Here is a 21,934-nt window from a genome sequence, read left to right as displayed (position 1 = left end):
TGTGTTCAACAGGGCTCCACGGTGCTGTCTCAGACTGGTGTCTTGTCTCTGAAGTCAGTGACATTCGCTGAAGCTGGCGAGTACTCCTGTGTGGGCGCAGTGCCCTCTGTGCTTGGGCTCACCTCCAAGGCCAGCGTCAATCTCACCGTCTCAGGTACACAGAAGCACAGCCACACACAAACACACACACACACCTACACACATGACTGTGAGTTAGTGACCCTGTGGTGGTTCTGAGATTGTTCAGACAGGACTACAGGGCTTCTTAATGTATAGATAGATAAGACTCAGATGGAGTAAAGGAAGTGGTGATGGAACAGTATATCATAAGACTCAGATGGAGTAAAGGAAGTGGTGATGGAACAGTATATCATAAGACTCAGATGGAGTAAAGGAAGTGGTGATGGAACAGTATATCATAAGACTCAGATGGAGTAAAGGAAGTGGTGATGGAACAGTATATCATAAGACTCAGATGGAGTAAAGGAAGTGGTGATGGAACAGTATATCATAAGACTCAGATGGCGTAAAGGAAGTGGTGATGGAACAGTATTTCATAAGACTCAGATGGAGTAAAGGAAGTGGTGATGGAACAGTATATCATAAGACTCAGATGGAGTAAAGGAAGTGGTGATGGAACAGTATTTCATAAGACTCAGATGGAGTAAAGGAAGTGGTGATGGAACAGTATTTCATAAGACTCAGATGGAGTAAAGGAAGTGGTGATGGAACAGTATATCATAAGACTCAGATGGAGTAAAGGAAGTGGTGATGGAACAGTATATCATAAGACTCAGATGGAGTAAAGGAAGTGGTGATGGAACAGTATATCATAAGACTCAGATGGAGTAAAGGAAGTGGTGATGGTACAGTATATCATAAGACTCAGATGGAGTAAAGGAAGTGGTGATGGAACAGTATATCATTAGACTCAGATGGCGTAAAGGAAGTGGTGATGGAACAGTATATCATAAGACTCAGATGGCGTAAAGGAAGTGGTGATGGAACAGTATATCATAAGACTCAGATGGCGTAAAGGAAGTGGTGATGGAACAGTATATCATAAGACTCAGATGGCGTAAAGGAAGTGGTGATGGAACAGTATATCATAAGACTCAGATGGCGTAAAGGAAGTGGTGATGGAACAGTATATCATAAGACTCAGATGGCGTAAAGGAAGTGGTGATGGAACAGTATATCATAAGACTCAGATGGCGTAAAGGAAGTGGTGATGGAACAGTATATCATAAGACTCAGATGGCGTAAAGGAAGTGGTGATGGAACAGTATATCATAAGACTCAGATGGCGTAAAGGAAGTGGTGATGGAACAGTATATCTTAAGACTCAGATGGAGTAAAGGAAGTGGTGATGGAACAGTATATCATAAGACTCAGATGGAGTAAAGGAAGTGGTGATGGAACAGTATATCATAAGACTCAGATGGAGTAAAGGAAGTGGTGATGGAACAGTATATCATAAGACTCAGATGGCGTAAAGGAAGTGGTGATGGAACAGTATATCATAAGACTCAGATGGCGTAAAGGAAGTGGTGATGGAACAGTATATCATAAGACTCAGATGGAGTAAAGGAAGTGGTGATGGAACAGTATTTCATAAGACTCAGATGGAGTAAAGGAAGTGGTGATGGAACAGTATATCATAAGACTCAGATGGAGTAAAGGAAGTGGTGATGGAACAGTATATCATAAGACTCAGATGGCGTAAAGGAAGTGGTGATGGAACAGTATATCATAAGACTCAGATGGAGTAAAGGAAGTGGTGATGGAACAGTATATCATAAGACTCAGATGGAGTAAAGGAAGTGGTGATGGAACAGTATATCATAAGACTCAGATGGCGTAAAGGAAGTGGTGATGGAACAGTATATCATAAGACTCAGATGGAGTAAAGGAAGTGGTGATGGAACAGTATATCTCTTCCTGTGGTGGACTTTAATTGTTATTTTATTTCCTGCCATTCTCTCCCTCCTCTTTCTCTCTGTATCCATCCCTCTCTTTTTCCTCTCTCCCACTTTCTTCCCAATCTATATCTCTCTGCACCTCCCTACCCTCCTCCACCCCCTTCTCTCTACCTCTCTCCCTCCTCCCTCTCTCTTCTCTCCCGTTACCTCTACCTTTCTCCCACCCCCTCCCTCTCTCTCTACCCCTCTCCCTCCTCCCTCTCTCCTCCCCCTCTACCTCTACCACTCTCCCTCCCTGTCTCTTTACCTCTTTCACCCTCCCCCTCCCCCTCTCTCTCCCTCCCTTTCTCTCCACCTCTTGCCCTCCTCCCTCTCTCTTCTCTCCCTTTACCTCTACCTTTCTCCCACCCCCTCCCTCTCTCTCTACCTCTCTCCCTTCTCCCTCTCTCCTCCCCCTCTTCCTCTACCACTCTCCGTCCCTGTCTCTTTACCTCTCCCCCCTCTCTCTCCTCTCTCCCTCCCTCTCTCTAGGTAAACCTGAGATAGATGCAGCTGTTGATGGAATGGTGGAGAAGGAGGGAGACATGGTGACTCTGTCCTGCTCTGCTCACGGACATCCTGCCCCACAGTTCACCTGGACACCCTCAGGAAAGGAGGTGAGTGTGCTTGTGTGTGTGTGTGTGTGCGCGCGGGTGTGTGTGTGTGTGCACAAGTGTGTGTGTGTGTGTGTGTGTGTGTGCACGTGTGCATTGTGTGCGTTGACAAAGTTTCGTGGAGTTATGTTATGAGCTCTCAGAACAACTCCTCTAATTTAAACCCATCTCTCTCTCTCCCCCCCTCCCTCCCCCCCTCTCTCACCCCTCCTCTCCCAGTCGGTGTCGGTGAAAGGTAACAAGGTGGTCAGTATGGTCATGCTGAAGGCCAGTGCTGCGGTCGTGAAGGACGGGGTCACCTGCGAGGCCAGTAACGACCACGGAGAAGCCTCTCAGGCCTTCAAAGTCACCATCAAACAAGGTCAGTATGGCCCTCCACTTCTCTTAACTTTCTTATCACTCAGTTTCTCTCTCTCTCTCTCTCTCTCTCTCTCTCTCTCTCTCTCTCTCTCTCTCTCTCTCTCTCTCTCTCTCTCTCTCTCTCTCTCTCTCTCTCTCTCTCTCTCTCTCTCTCTCTCTCTCTCTCTCTCTCTCTCTCTCTCTCTCCTCCATTGTGGTGTAACAGTAAACTGTAGTCTAACCCGGTTCCTCTCCTCTCCCTGCAGCCGTCGATCCCAACGCAGCCAATGATGCAGGCAGAGGTAGACACTTATCCGTCTTCTCCCTCCTCCTTTCCGCCCTGCTGTCAGGACTCTGTGTTGTATATAGCCTGTAGTACTTCACCCTTCCTCCCAGCACTCTACTGTACTGTACATTGTATATTTCTCTACTGAACTACTACTGAACACTGTGGATATTGTATATTGTGTTTTGTTTGTCATCTTTGTATGATGTCTCTCCTATATTTTGTGGATGCTGCGACTTTTCTCTCCCCTTGGGGGGTAATAAAGGATGATATTCTATTCTATCCTCTTCCACTCTTTTCTTTTCTCGGCGTGTCTTTGTCACTTCTTTTTCCCACTGCGTTCTTCTCTTTCACTCTTTTTCCTCCCTGTGCTGTGCTTTTCAGTTGCTGTGGGCTTGTGAGTAGTTGTAACTCTAGAATGTGTGTGTGTTTCTACACTAGTGTGTGTGCGTGTATGTTGTGGTGGCTGTGTTTGTACACTAGTATGTGTGTTGTTGGTTGTTAGTGGGTGCACATAGTGGTGCGGTGTGTGTTGCTTTGCTATGCAGTGGGTCTGAGGAACTGTCTTTCTTTCAAAATGCTGCTCAAAGGGAACCATGTGCTTAAAACAGGTCTGTACAAATACCTCTGTGTGTATGTGTGTTACACTATGTGTATGTGATACAGAGAGAAAAGGTGTGTTTGTGAAAATGTGTGTATGTAGGAGACTGTAGTGTGGTGTGTGTATGTCTGTGTCTGCCTGTGTGTGTGTGTGTGTGTGTGTGTGTGTGTGTGTGTGTGTGTGTGTGTGTGTGTGTGTGTGTGTGTGTGTGTGTGTGTGTGTGTGTGTAGGCCCCCCTCTTAGCCCCACCACACTATTGTCATCTCAATCAAAGCTGAACAAACCTCCCCCCCTTTCCCCGTTTCCCCCTCTCCTCTCCTCCTCTCCCCTCCACCCATCCATTGTTCTCCTCCCAACCTCACCCATCCCATTTCCGCCCCTACACCCCCTCACCTCCCCTCTTCCATTACCCACCCCTACCCCTCCACTCCATCCCCTCTCTTGCCTCCATCGCTGTCCCTCCTTCTTCAACCCTTCTCCCCCTTATCCCTCCTCACCTCCCACCAACTCCTTCTCCCATCCCTCCTCCCTACCTCTTTCTCCTCTCCTCTCACCTCACCCCATCCATCCCCTCTAACTTCACTTTCCATCCAACCTCTCCCTTCTCCACCTCTCCCCCCATGCCTTCATCTCTCCCTCCATCTCTCCATGCCCCTAGCTGATAAGCAGCAGGGTGGCTCCAGTGGCGTGGTGATAGCCGTGGTGGTGTGTGTCCTAATGCTGCTGCTGCTGGTGGCACTCCTCTACTTCCTCAACAAGAAGGGCAAGCTGCCCTGCAGCAAGAAGGACAATAAGGAAGTGTGAGTAACAGGAGGGAGGGAGGGAGGGAGGGGGAGAGCTGAGGGGATAGGAGGAGGGGTTTTGAAACTGTTTCTAAAGAAAGGCATTGTGATCATTGGAGTACAGACTCCCTGTTCTCTTTACTGTATTTTACCTCCCTCTGCTAACCTTCTACCTTTTCTCTCGCCGTCTGTCTGTTCATGTTCTCTCCTTCTATCAACCTATCTCTCTCTCTCGCTATGCTACCTCTCCCTCTCTCTCTCTATGTTATCCCTCTCTCTCTCTGCCTCCTCTATGTGTCTCTCCTGCAGGGCAAGTGGGGATGTGAATAATGACATTGTGGTGGAGATGAAGACAGAAAAGGCCAATGAAGAAGCTGGCCTCTTGAACAAGCCAGCAGCACAGCAGAGGTCAGAGGGCAGGGGTCACTGGCGGGACAGTAGTGGTAGGAGAAGGGGGGATTGGTTTATATGTTTATATGCACAGTTCTTACATCAGAATAGGGTGATTCCTCACTAAACTACTAAACTAGAACAAAACAATTTTCACGGAATGAAATCCATAGAAGTGTCCTTTGGAGGAAGGATTGCTGTCATACTGTATATTTGACATTTGTATCTTAAAACTTCTTACGGCTGAGATCCCGTTAACGGGATCGATATCGATATATAAGTATTAAACATGGAACTTTAGATAAACCTTTCCTTAATGCAACCGCTGTGTCAGATTTCAAAAAAACTTTACGGAAAAAGCACACCATGCTATAATCTGAGTACAGCGCTCAGAGCCCAAAAAGCCATAAAGATATCCGCCATTTTTTGGAGTCAACAGAAGTCAGAAATAGTATTATAAATATTCACTTACCTTTGATGATCTTCATCAGAATGCACTCCCAGGAATCCCAGTTCCACAATAAATGTTTGTTTTGTTCGATCATGTCCATCATTTATGTCCAAATTCCTCCTTGTTGTTCGCGCGTTCAGTACACAATCTAAACTCACGACGCGCGTGCAAGTCCAGCGGAAAGTACGGACGAAAAGTCCAAAAAGTCCTGTTACAGTCCGTAGAAACATGTCAAACGATGTATAGAATCAATCTTTAGGATGTTTTTAACATAAATCTTCAATAATGTTTCAACCGGAGAATTCCTTTGTCTTCAGAAATGCGATGGAAAGCAGGTCGCTCTCACGTGACCGCGCATGTTCAGCTCGTGCCAGACACCTGACTCAAAGAGCTCTCCTTCCCTCATTCCTCACAGTAGAAGCATCAAACAAGGTTTTAAAGACAGTTGACATCTAATGGAAGCCTTAGGAAGTGCAAAATGACCAATATCCCACTGTATATTGGATAGCCAAACCTACAAACCTCAGATTTCCCACTTCCTGGTTGGATTTTTTATCAGATTTTTGCCTGCCATATGAGTTCTGTTATACTCACAGACATCATTCAAACAGTTTTAGAAACTTCAGAGTGTTTTCTATCCAAATCCACTAATAATATGCATATCTTAGCCTCTAAGCCTGAGTAGCAGGCAGTTTACTCTGGGCACCTTTTCATCCAAGCTACTCAATACTGCCACCCAGCCATAAGAAGTTAATGCATAATTGAGACATAATTAATTGAAGTTGGAATACTTGTGACATTTTGACCTCACACAGGCCTCATTTAAGACTCCATGATGTTTCATCTGTAGGATCTACAAATCTAAAGTTGGTGTTATATAAAGTTTTACCGCTTGCTCTGTAATATGAGTAGTATTTTGATTTCAATAACAATTTTCTTACATTAATTTATTCATATACAAAAATATAAACATGAATGTAGAAATATGGAAATATCACAACTCTAAAAGTAACAGAGATCCCACTCTAGAACTTTGATATGCCGTAGATTATATTATGTTCAACGATATATTGAACAATGTGCCAAATCTAATATACACTGCTCAAAAAAATAAAGGGAACACTAAAATAACCCATCCTAGATCTGAATGAATGAAATATTCTTATTAAATACTTTTTTATTTACATAGTTGAATGTGATGACAACAAAATCACACAGAAATGATCAATGGAAATCAAATTTATCAACCCATGGAGGTCTGGATTTGGAGTCACACTCAAAATGAAAGTGGAAAACCACACTACAGGCTGATCCAACTTTGATGTAATGTCCTTAGAACAAGTCAAAATGAGGCTCAGTAGTGTGTGTGGCCTCCACGTGCCTGTATGACCTCCCTATAATGCCTGGGCATGCTCCTGATGAGGTGGCGGATGGTCTCCTGAGGGATCTCCTCCCAGACCTGGACTAAAGCATCCGCCAACTCCTGGACAGTCTGTGGTGCAACGTGGCATTGGTGGATGGAGCGAGACATGATGTCCCAGATGTGCTCAATTGGATTCAGGTCTGAGGAACGGGCGGGCCAGTCCATAGCATCAATGCCTTCCTCTTGCAGGAACTGCTGACACACTCCAGCCACATGAGGTCTAGCATTGTCTTGCATTAGGAGGAACCCAGGGCCAACCGCACCAGCATATGGTCTCACAAGGGGTCTGAGGATCTCATCTCGGTACCTAATGGCAGTCAGGCTACCTCTGGCGAGCACATGGAGGGCTGTGCGGCCCCCCAAAGAAATGCCACCCCACACCATGACTGACCCACCGCCAAACCGGTCATGCTGGAGGATGTTGTAGGCAGCAGAACGTTCTCCACGGCGTCTCCAGACTCTGTCACGTCTGTCACATGTGCGTGTGAACCTGCTTTCATCTGTGAAGAGCACAGGGCGCCAGTGGCGAATTTGCCAATCTTGGTGTTCTCTGGCAAATGCCAAACGTCCTGCACGGTGTTGGGCTGTAAGCACAACCCCCACCTGTGGACATCGGGCCCTCATAGCACCCTCATGGAGTCTGTTTCTGACCGTTTGAGCAGACACATGCACATTTGTGGCCTGCTGGAGGTCATTTTGCAGGGCTCTGGCAGTGCTCCTCCTTGCACAAAGGCGGAGGTAGCGGTTCTGCTGCTGGGTTATTGCCCTCCTACGGCCTCCTCCACGTCTCCTGATGTACTGGCCTGTCTCCTGGTAGCGCCTCCATGCTCTGGACACTACGCTGACAGACACAGCAAACCTTCTTGCCACAGCTCGCATTGATGTGCCATCCTGGATGAGCTGCACTACCTGAGCCAATTGTGTGGGTTGTAGACTCCGTCTCATGCTACCACTAGAGTGAAAGCACCGCCAGCATTCAAAAGTGACCAAAACATCAGCCAGGAAGCATAGGAACTGAGAAGTGGTCTGTGGTCACCACCTGCAGAACCACTTCTTTATTAGGGGTGTCTTGCTAATTGCCAATAATTTCCACCTTTTGTCTATTCCATTTGCCCAACAGCATGTGAAATTTATTGTCAATCAGTGTTGCTTCCTAAGTGGACAGTTTGATTTCACAGAAGTGTGATTGACTTGGAGTTACATTGTGCTGTTTAAGTGTTCCCTTTATTTTTTTGAGCAATGTATATATTTTCCATAGTCATGTTTGTATTTTTCAATATTCATACACTTATGTAAGAAATGTGTTATTAAAATCAAAATACTACTCATAATACAGGGCAAGTAGTAAAGCTTTATATAACACCAACTTTAGATTTGTAGATCCTACAGATGAAACATCATGGAGTCTTAAAGGAGGCCTGGGTGAGGTCAAAATGTTGCAAATATTATACATTAATGAGTTATTTCTCAATTATGCTTTTGTAACTGATGTGAAATGGCTAGCGGTGGTGCGCGCTAATAGCATTTCAATCGGTGACGTCACTCGCCCTGAGACCTTGAAGTAATTGTTCCCCTTGCTCAGCAAGGGCCGCGGCTTTTGTGGCGCAATGGGTAACGATGCTTTGAGGGTGGCTGTTGTCGATGTGTGCAGAGGGTCCCTGGTTCGAGCACAGGTAGGAGAGGAGAGGGACGGAAGCTGTACTGTTACACTTTCAGATACAAATGTCAAATATATGTCAACAATCATTCTTCCAAATGACCTTTCTATGGATTAAATGTTGTGAAAAGTTTTGTTTAGTTCTAGTTTCATGAGTAATCACCCAATAGCTATTCATGAGGAGAGAAGATCAGGAAACGAAAGCATTGGCCTAGAATAACATCTGGGTTTGGCTGGAATCGTTACAGCTACAGTGTCATCATGAATATGACCTACAATGTAGAAAATAGTACAAATAAAGAAAAACCCTTGAATGAGTAGTTGTGTCCAAACTTTTGACTGGTACTCTCTCTCTCTCTCTCTCTCTCTCTCTCTCTCTCTCTCTCTCTCTCTCTCTCTCTCTCTCTCTCTCTCTCTCTCTCTCTCTCCCTCTCTCTCTCTCTCTCTCTCTCTCTCTCTCTCTCTCTCTCTCTCTCTCTCTCTCTCTCTCTCTCTCTCTCTCTCTCTCTCTCTCTCTCTCTCTCTCTATAACCTCTCTCTCTCTATCCTAACCGACTTGCCAAAACTATAGTTTGTTGACAAGAAATTTGTGGAGTGGTTGAAAAACAAGTTTTAATGACTCCAACCTAAGTGTATGTAAACTTCCGACTTCAACAGTATATACAGTGGGGAGAACAAGTATTTGATACACTGCCGATTTTGCAGATTTTCCTACTTACAAAGCATGTAGAGGTCTGTAATTTTTATCATAGGTACACTTCAACTGTGAGAGACGGAATCTAAAACAAAAATCCCGAAAATCACATTGTATGATTTTTAAGTAATTAATTAGCATTTTATTGCATGACATAAGTATTTGATACATCAGAAAAGCAGAACTTAATATTTGGTACAGAATTCTTTGTTTGCAATTACAGAGATCATACGTTTCCTGTAGTTCTTGACCAGGTTTGCACACACTGCAGCAGGGATTTTGGCCCACTCCTCCATACAGACCTTCTCCAGATCCTTCAGGTTTCGGGGCTGTCGCTGGGCAATACGGACTTTCAGCTTCCTCCAAAGATTTTCTATTGGGTTCAGGTCTGGAGACTGGCTAGGCCACTCCAGGACCTTGAGATACTTCTTACGGAGCCACTCCTTAGTTGCCCTGGCTGTGTGTTTCGGGTCGTTGTCATGCTGGAAGACCCAGCCACGACCCATCATCAATGCTCTTACTGAGGGAAGGAGGTTGTTGGCTAAGATCTCGCAATACATGGCCCCATCCATCCTCCCCTCAATACGGTGCAGTCGTCCTGTCCCCTTTGCAGAAAAGCATCCCCAAAGAATGATGTTTCCACCTCCACGCTTCACGGTTGGGATGGTGTTCTTGGGGTTGTACTCATCCTTCTTCTTCCTCCAAACACGGCGAGTGGAGTTTAGACCAAAAAGCTCTATTTTTGAATCATCAGACCACATGACCTTCTCCCATTCCTCCTCTGGATCATCCAGATGGTCATTGGCAAACTTCAGACGGGCCTGGACATGCGCCTGCTTGAGCAGGGGGACCTTGTGTGCGCTGCAGGATTTTAATCCATGACGGCGTAGTGTGTTACTAATGGTTTTCTTTGAGACTGTGGTCCCAGCTCTCTTCAGGTCATTGACCAGGTCCTGCCGTGTAGTTCTGGGCTGATCCCTCACCTTCCTCATGATCATTGATGCCCCACGAGGTGAGATCTTGCATGGAGCCCCAGACCGAGGGTGATTGACCATCATCTTGAACTTCTTCTATTTTCTTCTATTTTCTAATAATTGCGCCAACAGTTGTTGCCTTCTCACCAAGCTGCTTGCCTATTGTCCTGTAGCCCATCCCAGCCTTGTGCAGGTCTACAATTTTATCCCTGATGTCCTTACACAGCTCTCTGGTCTTGGCCATTGTGGAGAGGTTGGAGTCTGTTTGATTGAGTGTGTGGACAGGTGTCTTTTATACAGGTAACGAGTTCAAACAGGTGCAGTTAATACAGGTAATGAGTGGAGAACAGGAGGGCTTCTTAAAGAAAAACTAACAGGTCTGTGAGAGCCGGAATTCTTACTGGTTGGTAGGTGATCAAATACTTATGTCATGCAATAAAATGCAAATTAATTACTTAAAAATCATACAATGTGATTTTCTGGATTTTTGTTTTAGATTCCGTCTCTCACAGTTGAAGTGTACCTATGATAAAAATTACAGACCTCTACATGCTTTGTAAGTAGGAAAACCTGCAAAATTGGCAGTGTATCAAATACTTGTTCTCCCCACTGTATATACACACATATATATATATATATGTGTGTGTATATACAGTTATATATATATAGTTATATATATATATATATATATAACTATATATATATAACTGTATATACACACACATATATATATATATATATATGTGTGTGTGTATATACTGTTGAAGTCGGAAGTTTACATACACTTAGGTTGGAGTCATTAAAACTTGTTTTTCAACCACTCCACAAATTTCTTGTCAACAAACTATAGTTTTGGCAAGTCGGTTAGGACATCTACTTTGGACATGACACAAGTAATTTTTCCAACAATTGTTTACAGACAGATTATTTAACTTATAATTTACTGTATCACAATTCCAGTGGGTCAGACGTTTACATACACTATGTTGACTGTGCCTATAAACAGCTTGGAAAATTCCAGAAAATGATGTCATGGCTTTAGAAGCTTCTGATAGGCTATTTGACATAATTTGAGTCATTTGGAGGTGTACCTGTGGATGTACTTCAAGGCCTACCTTCAAACTCAGTGCCTCTTTGCTTGACATCATGGGAAAATCAAAAGAACTCAGCCAGACCTCAGAAAACAATTGTAGACCTCCACAAGTGTGGTTCATCCTTGGGAGCAATTTCCAAACGCCTGAAGGTACCACGTTCATCTGTACAAACAATAGTACGCAAGTATAAACACCATGGGACCACGCAGCCGTCATACCGCTCAGGAAGGAGACGTGTTCTGTTTCCTAGAGATGAACGTACTTTGGTGCGAAAAGTGCAAATCAATCCCAGAACAACAGCAAAGGACCTTGTGAAGACGCTGGAGGAAACCGGTACAAAAGTATCTATATCCACAGTAAAACTAGTCCTATATCGACATAACCTGAAAGGACGCTCAGCAAGGAGGAAGCCATTGCTCCAAAACTGCCATAAAAAAAGCCAGACTACGGTTTGCAACTGCACATGGGGACAAAGATCGTACTTTTTGGAGAAATGTCCTCTGGTCTGATGAAACAAAAATAGAACTGTTTGGCCATAATGACCATTGTTATGTTTGGAGGAAAAAGGGGGAGGCTTGCAAGCCGAAGAACACCATCCCAACCGTGAAGCACACCATCCCAACCGTGAAGCACGGGGGTGGCAGCATCATGTTGTGGGGGTGCTTTGCTGCAGGAGGGACTGGTCCACTTCACAAAATATATGGCATCATGAAGATGGAAAACTATGTGGATATATTGAAGCAACATCTCAAGGCATCAGTCAGGAAGTTAAAGCTTGGTTGCAAATGGGTCTTCCAAATGGACAATGACCCCAAGCATACTTCCAAAGTTGTGGCAAAATGGCTTAAGGACAACAAAGTCAAGGTATTAGAGTGGCCATCACAAAGCCCTGACCTCAGTCCTATAGAAAATTTGTGAGCAGAACTGAAAAAGCGTGTGCGAGCAAGGAGGCCTACAAACCTGACTCAGTTACACCAGCTCTGTCAGGAGGAATGGGCCAAAATTCACCCAACTTATTGTGGGAAGCTTGTGGAAGGCTACCTGAAACGTTTGACCCAAGTTAAACAATTTTAAAGGCAATGCTACCAAATACTAATTGAGTGTATGTAAACTTCTGACCCACTGGGAATGTGATGAAAGAAATAAAAGCTGAAATAAATCATTCTCTCTACTATTATTCTGACATTTCACATCCTTAAAATAAAGTGGTGATCCTAACTGACCTAAGACAGGGAATTTTTACTAGGATTAAATCTCAGGAATTGTGAAAAACTGAGTTTAAATGTATTTGGCTGAGGTGTATGTAAACTTCTGACTTCAACTGTATATATATATTTAAATATTATATTATATATAAAAAGACTGGAAAAACACCAGGAAATCAGCTCCAAGTAATTTTTATTGAAGAAGTCTTCCCAAATATTCCCATGCATAATAGAGAGACACGTGATCGTATACAAATGTATGGAAGGTTTGAAATAATTATGTTTTAGTCAAACATTATATCTGTTTGGGCTTCTGGAGGTCAATATGCAGTCTACAAATGATTTGTAATTACGTTCCGGCCCCCCGACCATCCGCTCAATAAAAAATCAGCCAGTTGGTTGAATCTAGTTGATGATCCCTGACTTATATAATATCTCATGATGTTGTATTGACTCAAAGGATTTACTAGTGCTTTGTGTTGTCTTCCACAGTGAGGAACAGAGGAGAATTTGACGCAAGAAGACAGAAAGAGAGGGATGAAGGGATGGATAAAAAACGACAGCAGGGCTTGTTTTATTTTTGATAGAGGGAGGAATCGGACTGAGGGAGAAAAGACGGTGTAATGGGAGGGTGTTTTTGTAGGGATGTGGGGTAACCATGGGGGGGGGGTATTTAAACATGAGACCTAATACATCACTGGACATCAACTGACTTCATCATGACATTATCAGAGCGTAATCCCTGTCCACCAATTACAACTCTTGGTTGACCGTGTAGAATAGAGCTGCACAGTAAACGTGTCCAACATGACTCTAGCCACAGTAACTCTTTTCTACCCCAATCCAAACACAAAATGCCATTAAGTCACTGTGTGTTGCAGGAGTGTGTGTGCGTGTGAGTGTGTGTTTGTGTGTGCTGTATTGCATTGTGTATCTGAGCTGTGGGTTGTTCTTTGTTCAGTCAGTGTAGTGGATGTGTCTGTTCTGTGTGGAGTCTGCATCTAGCCCATTCTGGTGGACATGGGATAACACAAACTGTCATCCTACTCTATTTATCCCTACGCTGATTATTGTGTCACTCTGAATTCTATCCCGTAACATAGAGATTGACCGTGCCTACTGTTACATCAAACTTAATGATCATATTCTTTGCCCAAGACGATGACCAGCAGCATATTAGGCACGATACTGCAGATGTACTTTCTGACAAACCTTTTCAGTCAAACAAGGCAAGCCAGGCCCACTTATACAAGTCAAAAGTCATTCCAGCCTAAATCCACTCCGGCCTTCTGATAAGAGCCTATAGTACTGTATATAATTCTAGACTGTTCTAAGCTGGGGGAACATACCCCTATCTCCCTGTTTGCTTTGGTCCTGGCCAGAGTCCTCTCTTTACAGGATGACAGGAAATAGAAGACTCTAGTCCCTGTGTATCAATTCATTGTTTAGTTTTTCATTTCAAATCTAGAATGTTTATTCATTTATTCAAATTCCTTTCAGCTGTTACCTTAGCAACAGCCGAGACAATTTCTAACTTCCTGATCCCTTCCTGTGTAAATGTATTTTTTCTCAAACCAAAAAGCAACAAAAATGACAAGCTATTCGGTGTACAAATTAGTTCCAAAATGTTGACGAAATGTATATTATGTATCTGGTCATTTGTTTTCTTCTTTTTGTTGCTCTGTCTCTGCAAACGGAATACTGTATAACCTGTCAATCAAATGGAGGCTTACTGTATACGTGAGGTGAATCTGAATGAATCTATGTGTGTTTACTGTGTCGTTAGAGTCCTGACCCTGCTACAGCTCTCGCCGTATTTCATAGCCTACTGTCCTTCTCTGAGCAAAGCCATTTTCAGAAACACAACACTCCCTGTTACGCTCAGCTCACCCAATTATCATCCCCTAGCTCTGGAAAATTGGAGTAATCTGGCAAAATGGGGAACGTTTTTGTCCTCCGTTGACAATCTGAAATCTCTGCCAGCTGCACTACCATTTCCTTCAGCACAGATTGGCTTTGCAGGCTGGATGGGTTAGCAACACAGTGAGCACAGATTCACCTACGAACGTCACAGACACAGGTTAGTCACAGCTTGATAAGGGAGAGAAGGAGGGGAGCAGGGGAGGCGAGAGGGGGTAGAGTGTGGGGGTGAGGTGGGAGGGGAGAAGGTGTAGAGTGTGGGGGTGAGGTGGGAGGGTGTAGAGTGTGGGGATGAGGTGGGAGGGTGTAGAGTGTGGGGATGAGGTGGGAGGGGATAGAGTATAGGGGTGAGGTGGGAGGCAAGAGGGGGTAGAGTGGGGGTGAGGTAGGAGGGGAGAGGGTATATGTGATGTTAATTTTTTTTACCAAAATAAGTTGAGTAATTGAGTGTCTTAGTGGGGTGTTCCAATGTTTTGGTGCGCATTTGGTGTCTGTCTCTCTCTGCCTCACACGCTTTTTGATACTACCTGTATTGGCAGCACAAAGATATATGATAGCTGGTTGCAGTGTCCTCTATCATTGGTATACACTGGAAAAAATTGCCTTGTGAACAGGCCACTATAACCACTATTGCTGTTTCTGGGAATCATTTGTTTTTTCCAATGATGTTTATATGTCTAGTGATTTAAGAAATCTATATTTCCATAACTTAATGACTGTTCTGACTCCTGTGAAGTTAGGGGGAGACCAACAGGTGCATACCTTCAACTTTGGAATGCTTGGTTTTATTTGTCCCAAAAAATATAAAGTGATATATATAAAAAAAAGTGTTTTCTTTTCTTTAAAGAAAAGGGTGATTCTTGTGAGTTGTGACTTGTGTTGTGGTTTGTCCACTGGTTCTAAGAGAAGAGAGAAAGGTTTGAATTAGGATTCTTGTCTTGCTATACATATGTGAGTGCTTTTTTCTCTTCCTGCTATACTGTATATTTGGTGGTACGCTGTTCTGTTGTGAGCTCTGTACTGTGTTCTTGTGTCTTCTTATTGAACTGTGTAGAATTTATAACAACTGAAAACCCAAGAAAAAACAACCACACTCCCACAATCTCTGTGTGCGTTTCATTTCTGTGTGTGTCTATGTGTGTTGACTGTTAGTGTAGAGGTATAGGCCACCTCGGCTGGATTCTGTGAGCTCTGGCAGGTTGCCGTTGTACTGTGGGCTTCTGGCTCTCTGGTTCTATCAGCAGGGATGTTGTCTCTAATTCCATCTGCCAAGCATCCATTAGGAAATTACACTGACCTGCAGAAAGGGAAGGATTCGTGTTCAGAACATTAAGAGAGAGAATGATGGAGGAAGGACTGAGATGAGGCTCTAAAATGTGTGTGTGTGTGTGTGTGTGTGTGTGTGTGTGTGTGTGTGTGTGTGTGTGTGTGTGTGTGTGTGTGTGTGTGTGTGTGTGTGTGTGTGTGTGTGTGTGTGTGTGTGTGTGTGTGTGTGTGAGAGAGAGAGAGCCAATCAATCAAATTGAATTAGCTTTTTATATATTTACTGTGGTTTACAGTGTGTGTGTCCACATCTAGTGCTTTTTGCTTCAGTATTGTCACCAATGTTATTGTGTATGATCTGTGTAACCATGCCTACCCTGGCCCTAAGGCTCTAATACTGTCTGAGTTTAGCTACAGTGGCGCTAATCTGATTTAGCCATTTACCATCAGCCTATTGAGAAATAACAGCCACTGTCCCTAGCTCATAGCCTAGCCGCTACAGCCTCTCAGTATCGGTTGGCTAACGGCCAGTCCACACATACACTCACACACACACACACACACATACACACTGTGCTGGGACACCACCGCCAGAGCAAACTAGAAACGGAGATGATTAGGGATATATAGAATGATAGAGAGACAGAAGGAGGGTGAAGGGGATGGAGGAGAGAGAGAACGGGACAGAGAAGGTTATGGATGAGGGCGGGAGAAGTTATGGAAATTGACAGAAGAATCAGGAACTGTCATGAGAGGAAATGAAGGAGAAGAGTGATTGGCCATCCAATGGATAAAGAAGCTGTCTTGTTTAAGGATGTCATAAATTAGCATTGAGTCTGCTGTCTACTCTGTTGCAATCAGCTGAATTCAATAAATAAAGTGAGAGGGAGGGAGGGAGAAGAGGAGGAAGGGAAGGGAGAAACAAATAAAAATAATGAAATGAAGGGCAGTAAATTTTCTCGTATCTCCTTCACCTCCAAGGTTTCATATCCTGTGTGACCTGATTTTGAGTGTGTGTGTTTTCTGTTGGTGTGTATACGTGTCAGTAGTGGTGTGTGTTTTCTGTTGGTGTGTATACGTGTCAGTAGTGGTGTGGGTTTTCTGTTGGTGTGTATACGTGTCAGTAGTGGTGTGGGTTTTCTGTTGGTGTGTATACGTGTCAGTAGTGGTGTGTGTTTTCTGTTGGTGTGTATACGTAGTCAGTAGTGGTGTGTGTTTGTGTTGGTGTGTATACGTGTCAGTAGTGGTGTGTGTTTTCTGTTGGTGTGTATACGTGTTAGTAGTGGTGTGTGTTTGTGTTGGTGTGTATACGTGTCAGTAGTGGTGTGTATTTGTGTTGGTGTGTATACGTGTCTGTAGTGGTGTGTGTTGGTGTGTATACGTGTCAGTAGTGGTGTGTGTTTGTGTTGGTGTGTATACGTGTCAGTAGTGGTGTGTGTTGGTGTGTATACGTGTCAGTAGTGGTGTGTGTTTGTGTTGGTGTGTATACGCGTCTGTAGTGGTGTGTGTTTGTGTTGGTGTGTATACGTGTCAGTAGTGGTGTGTGTTTGTGTTGGTGTGTATATGTGTCAGTAATGGTGTGTGTTTGTGTTGGTGTGTATTCGTGTCAGTAGTGGTGTGTGTTGGTGTGTATACGTGTCAGTAGTGGTGTGTGTTTTCTGTTGGTGTGTATACGTGTCAGTAGTGGTGTGTGTTTTCTGTTGGTGTGTATACGTGTCAGTAGTGGTGTGTGTTTGTGTTGGTGTGTATACGTGTCAGTAGTGGTGTGTGTTTGTGTTGGTGTGTATACGTGTCAGTAGTGGTGTGTGTTTGTGTTGGTGTGTATACGTGTCAGTAGTGGTGTGTGTTTGTGTTGGTGTGTATACGTGTCAGTAGTGGTGTGTGTTTGTGTTGGTGTGTATACGTGTCAGTAGTGGTGTGTGTTTGTGTTGGTGTGTATACGTGTCAGTAGTGGTGTGTGTTTGTGTTGGTGTGTATACGTGTCAGTAGTGGTGTGTGTTTTCTGTTGGTGTGTTTACGTGTCAGTAGTGGTGTGTGTTGGTGTGTATACGTGTCAGTAGTGGTGTTTGTTTGTGTTGGTGTGTATACGTGTCAGTAGTGGTGTGTGTTTTCTGTTGGTGTGTATACGTGTCAGTAGTGGTGTGTGTTTTCTGTTGGTGTGTATATGTGTCAGTAGTGGTGTGTGTTTTCTGTTGGTGTGTATACGTGTCAGTAGTGGTGTGTGTTTTCTGTTGATGTGTATACGTGTCAGTAGTGGTGTGTGTTTTCTGTTGGTGTGTATACGTGTCAGTAGTGGTGTGTATTTTCTGTTGGTGGGTATACGTGTCAGTAGTGGTGTGTGTTTGTGTTGGTGTGTATACGTGTCAGTAGTGGTGTGTGTTTTCTGTTGGTGTGTATACGTGTCAGTAGTGGTGTGTGTTTTCTGTTGGTGTGTATACGTGTAAGTAGTGGTGTGTGTTTTCTGTTGGTGTGTATACGTGTCAGTAGTGGTGTGTGTTTTCTGTTGGTGGGTATACGTGTCAGTAGTGGTGTGTGTTTGTGTTGGTGTGTATACGTGTCAGTAGTGGTGTGTGTTTTCTGTTGGTGTGTATATGTGTCAGTAGTGGTGTGTGTTTTCTGTTGGTGTGTATATGTGTCAGTAGTGGTGTGTGTTTTCTGTTGGTGTGTATACGTGTCAGTAGTGGTGTGTTTTCTGTTGGTGTGTATACGTGTCAGTAGTGGTGTGTGTTTGTGTTGGTGTGTACACGTGTCAGTAGTGGTGTGTGTTTTCTGTTGGTGTGTATATGTGTCAGTAGTGGTTTGTGTTTTCTGTTGGTGTGTATACGTGTCAGTAGTGGTGTGTTTTCTGTTGGTGTGTATACGTGTCAGTAGTGGTGTGTGTTTTCTGTTGGTGTGTATACGTGTCAGTAGTGGTGTGTGTTTGTGTTGGTGTGTATACGTGCCAGTAGTGGTGTGTGTTTTCTGTTGGTGTGTATACGTGTCAGTAGTGGTGTGTGTTTTCTGTTGGTGTGTATACGTGTCAGTAGTGGTGTGTGTTTTCTGTTGGTGTGTTTACGTGTCAGTAGTGGTGTGTATACGTGTCAGTAGTGGTGTGTGTTTGTGTTGGTGTGTATACGTGTCAGTAGTGGTGTGTGTTTGTGTTGGGGTGTATACGTGTCAGTAGTGGTGTGTGTTTGTGTTGGTGTGTATACGTGTCAGTAGTGGTGTGTGTTTGTGTTGGTGTGTATACGTGTCAGTAGTGGTGTGTGTTGGTGTGTATACGTGTCAGTAGTGGTGTGTGTTTGTGTTGGTGTGTATACGTGTCAGTAGTGGTGTGTGTTTGTGTTGGTGTGTATACGTGTCAGTAGTGGTGTGTGTTTGTGTTGGTGTGTATACGTGTCAGTAGTGGTGTGTGTTTGTGTTGGTGTGTATACGTGTCAGTAGTGGTGTGTGTTTGTGTTGGTGTGTATACGTGTCAGTAGTGGTGTGTGTTTTCTGTTGGTGTGTTTACGTGTCAGTAGTGGTGTGTGTTGGTGTGTATACGTGTCAGTAGTGGTGTTTGTTTGTGTTGGTGTGTATACGTGTCAGTAGTGGTGTGTGTTTTCTGTTGGTGTGTATACGTGTCAGTAGTGGTGTGTGTTTTCTGTTGGTGTGTATATGTGTCAGTAGTGGTGTGTGTTTTCTGTTGGTGTGTATACGTGTCAGTAGTGGTGTGTGTTTTCTGTTGATGTGTATACGTGTCAGTAGTGGTGTGTGTTTTCTGTTGGTGTGTATACGTGTCAGTAGTGGTGTGTATTTTCTGTTGGTGGGTATACGTGTCAGTAGTGGTGTGTGTTTGTGTTGGTGTGTATACGTGTCAGTAGTGGTGTGTGTTTTCTGTTGGTGTGTATACGTGTCAGTAGTGGTGTGTGTTTTCTGTTGGTGTGTATACGTGTAAGTAGTGGTGTGTGTTTTCTGTTGGTGTGTATACGTGTCAGTAGTGGTGTGTGTTTTCTGTTGGTGGGTATACGTGTCAGTAGTGGTGTGTGTTTGTGTTGGTGTGTATACGTGTCAGTAGTGGTGTGTGTTTTTTGTTGGTGTGTATATGTGTCAGTAGTGGTGTGTGTTTTCTGTTGGTGTGTATATGTGTCAGTAGTGGTGTGTGTTTTCTGTTGGTGTGTATACGTGTCAGTAGTGGTGTGTTTTCTGTTGGTGTGTATACGTGTCAGTAGTGGTGTGTGTTTGTGTTGGTGTGTACACGTGTCAGTAGTGGTGTGTGTTTTCTGTTGGTGTGTATATGTGTCAGTAGTGGTGTGTGTTTTCTGTTGGTGTGTATACGTGTCAGTAGTGGTGTGTTTTCTGTTGGTGTGTATACGTGTCAGTAGTGGTGTGTGTTTTCTGTTGGTGTGTATACGTGTCACTAGTGGTGTGTGTTTGTGTTGGTGTGTATACGTGCCAGTAGTGGTGTGTGTTTTCTGTTGGTGTGTATACGTGTCAGTAGTGGTGTGTGTTTTCTGTTGGTGTGTATACGTGTCAGTAGTGGTGTGTGTTTTCTGTTGGTGTGTTTACGTGTCAGTAGTGGTGTGTATACGTGTCAGTAGTGGTGTGTGTTTGTGTTGGTGTGTATACGTGTCAGTAGTGGTGTGTGCTTGTGTTGGGGTGTATACGTGTCAGTAGTGGTGTGTGTTTGTGTTGGTGTGTATACGTGTCAGTAGTGGTGTGTGTTTGTGTTGGTGTGTATACGTGTCAGTAGTGGTGTGTGTTGGTGTGTATACGTGTCAGTAGTGGTGTGTGTTTGTGTTGGTGTGTATATGTGTCAGTAGTGGTGTGTGTTTGTGTTGGTGTGTATACGTGTCAGTAGTGGTGTGTGTTTGTGTATGGGTAGTAGTGACGGTTCATCTGTGCATCCAGCCAAGCTGATGCGGTGCCCTTTGAAGATCAATTAGACATGAAAGCAGCCTGTGTGTTAGTGATGTTCAAGCCTGTAAAGACATGCACTCCGGGTACCAGACCTTCATCACTGACATGTATTGACAAGCAAGCCAACAAGCACTCCCCTTTGAGAAGAAAAGTGGATTCCATAGCATTAAGCTGTAGGCATGTTTAACAGGTCAGATTGCTGCTGACAACTGAGCTTCCCCCACTGTCCGACTGCCTCATACTGGGCTCCAACAACTGATCCTCTGCTTCACAACACACGTGACCGCCCTCCATGACAACGTTTCAACCATTTGAGCTTCTCAAAAGGTACCAATTGTATAGCTTGTATAGCTCGGCGACATTTCAAGCTAGCTGTGGAGTGAGTTTACGGTACGCTCCGTAAACTCCGTTACACATGCAACACATATACATCCAGGGTAAAGGCAGGCCATGACCGGGGCATCCCACACAGGGCTCACCTTAAACAGGTTGAAGAGCGATGAAGGCCCCCTGGGTGTCTGAGTCAGCTAGTCCGTTAGCGCTAGAGAAGAGAGTGAGAGGTGGAAGGGAGGAGCTGGAGAGAGGGGGAGAGATGGAGGCCTGGAGGAATAGGAGCAGCTGTGTTGTGTGTACCTCTGTGAGCTCCTGTACACGCTGCAGGCTGCCTCCCACTGTCTGACTGTACCAGAGCAGAGCAGCTGTCTGGAGAGCTATTACACAGAGAGACACACACACACACACACACACACACACCACACATATATACACACACATATGCACACATATACACACACATATGCACACATATACACACAGAATCATACTTGAATGAATTTGTGTTGGTATTCACACGCACTCTCACACACACACTGTCAATTACTCTAAGGCACACTGCTACACTGTCAGAGTGTGATTATTAGTATGTGTTTGTTCAGACACGGCCTGTAAAATGTGTAGGGAAATGAAATGGCTGACATTCCTTGGGGCTTGTTCAGCACAGAGCTGTAATGAGAGGCTTCTGAGCCCTGTGTTTTAGGGCTCCATTCAACCTGTTGTGCTGAAGATCTGGCTACAGCGGGATAGAAATATAAGAGCCAAGTTCCCTGTGTCAGCGGAGACTACATTCACGCTAAACACTGCATGTGTCAGCTCAATCAGAAATTACCTTTCAATTTAAATCGCGCTATAGCGCTGAACTTCGGCGATACGGATTGAATCGAGCCCTTATTCTAATACTCTCTATTGCCTAGCTGCTAACTCTCTCACCCAGTAAAACACCCAGTAAAACAGTCAGAGGTGGATCACGGCGTCACACACACACAACACACAACACACATACTGGTGATGGGGATTGAAGGTACTGGTATTTCTCCTGTAAATATCCCCTGAGTCTGCTGCTATT

The 21,934-nt window shown here is 44.2% G+C and overlaps 1 protein-coding gene across 3 annotated transcripts in view; it reads left to right on the top strand.

Moving 5' to 3' along the window:
• Positions 1-13,118, top strand: part of LOC139572375 (basal cell adhesion molecule-like) — an 85,090-nt gene extending 71,972 nt beyond the window's left edge. Inside the window, exons 10-17 of one of the 3 annotated variants that reach the window (XM_071395107.1) lie at positions 13-154; positions 2,454-2,578; positions 2,795-2,936; positions 3,181-3,216; positions 3,791-3,811; positions 4,460-4,601; positions 4,893-4,991; positions 12,964-13,118. In XM_071395107.1, the coding sequence (XP_071251208.1) occupies positions 13-154; positions 2,454-2,578; positions 2,795-2,936; positions 3,181-3,216; positions 3,791-3,811; positions 4,460-4,601; positions 4,893-4,991; positions 12,964-12,985 (729 nt within the window). In that variant the 3' untranslated portion in view covers positions 12,986-13,118. Of the gene's footprint in view, positions 1-12; positions 155-2,453; positions 2,579-2,794; positions 2,937-3,180; positions 3,217-3,790; positions 3,812-4,459; positions 4,606-4,892; positions 4,992-12,963 lie in introns of those variants that run through there. The other 2 variants (XM_071395105.1, XM_071395106.1) reach the window with 2 other exon arrangements.
• The last annotated feature ends 8,816 nt before the right edge of the window (positions 13,119-21,934 follow it).

The sequence above is a fragment of the Salvelinus alpinus genome, chromosome 4 (assembly GCF_045679555.1).
Source record: "Salvelinus alpinus chromosome 4, SLU_Salpinus.1, whole genome shotgun sequence".
Taxonomy (NCBI): domain Eukaryota; kingdom Metazoa; phylum Chordata; class Actinopteri; order Salmoniformes; family Salmonidae; genus Salvelinus; species Salvelinus alpinus.
Note: the sequence above shows the minus strand (reverse complement) of the source record. Positions and strands in the feature narration are given on the sequence as shown.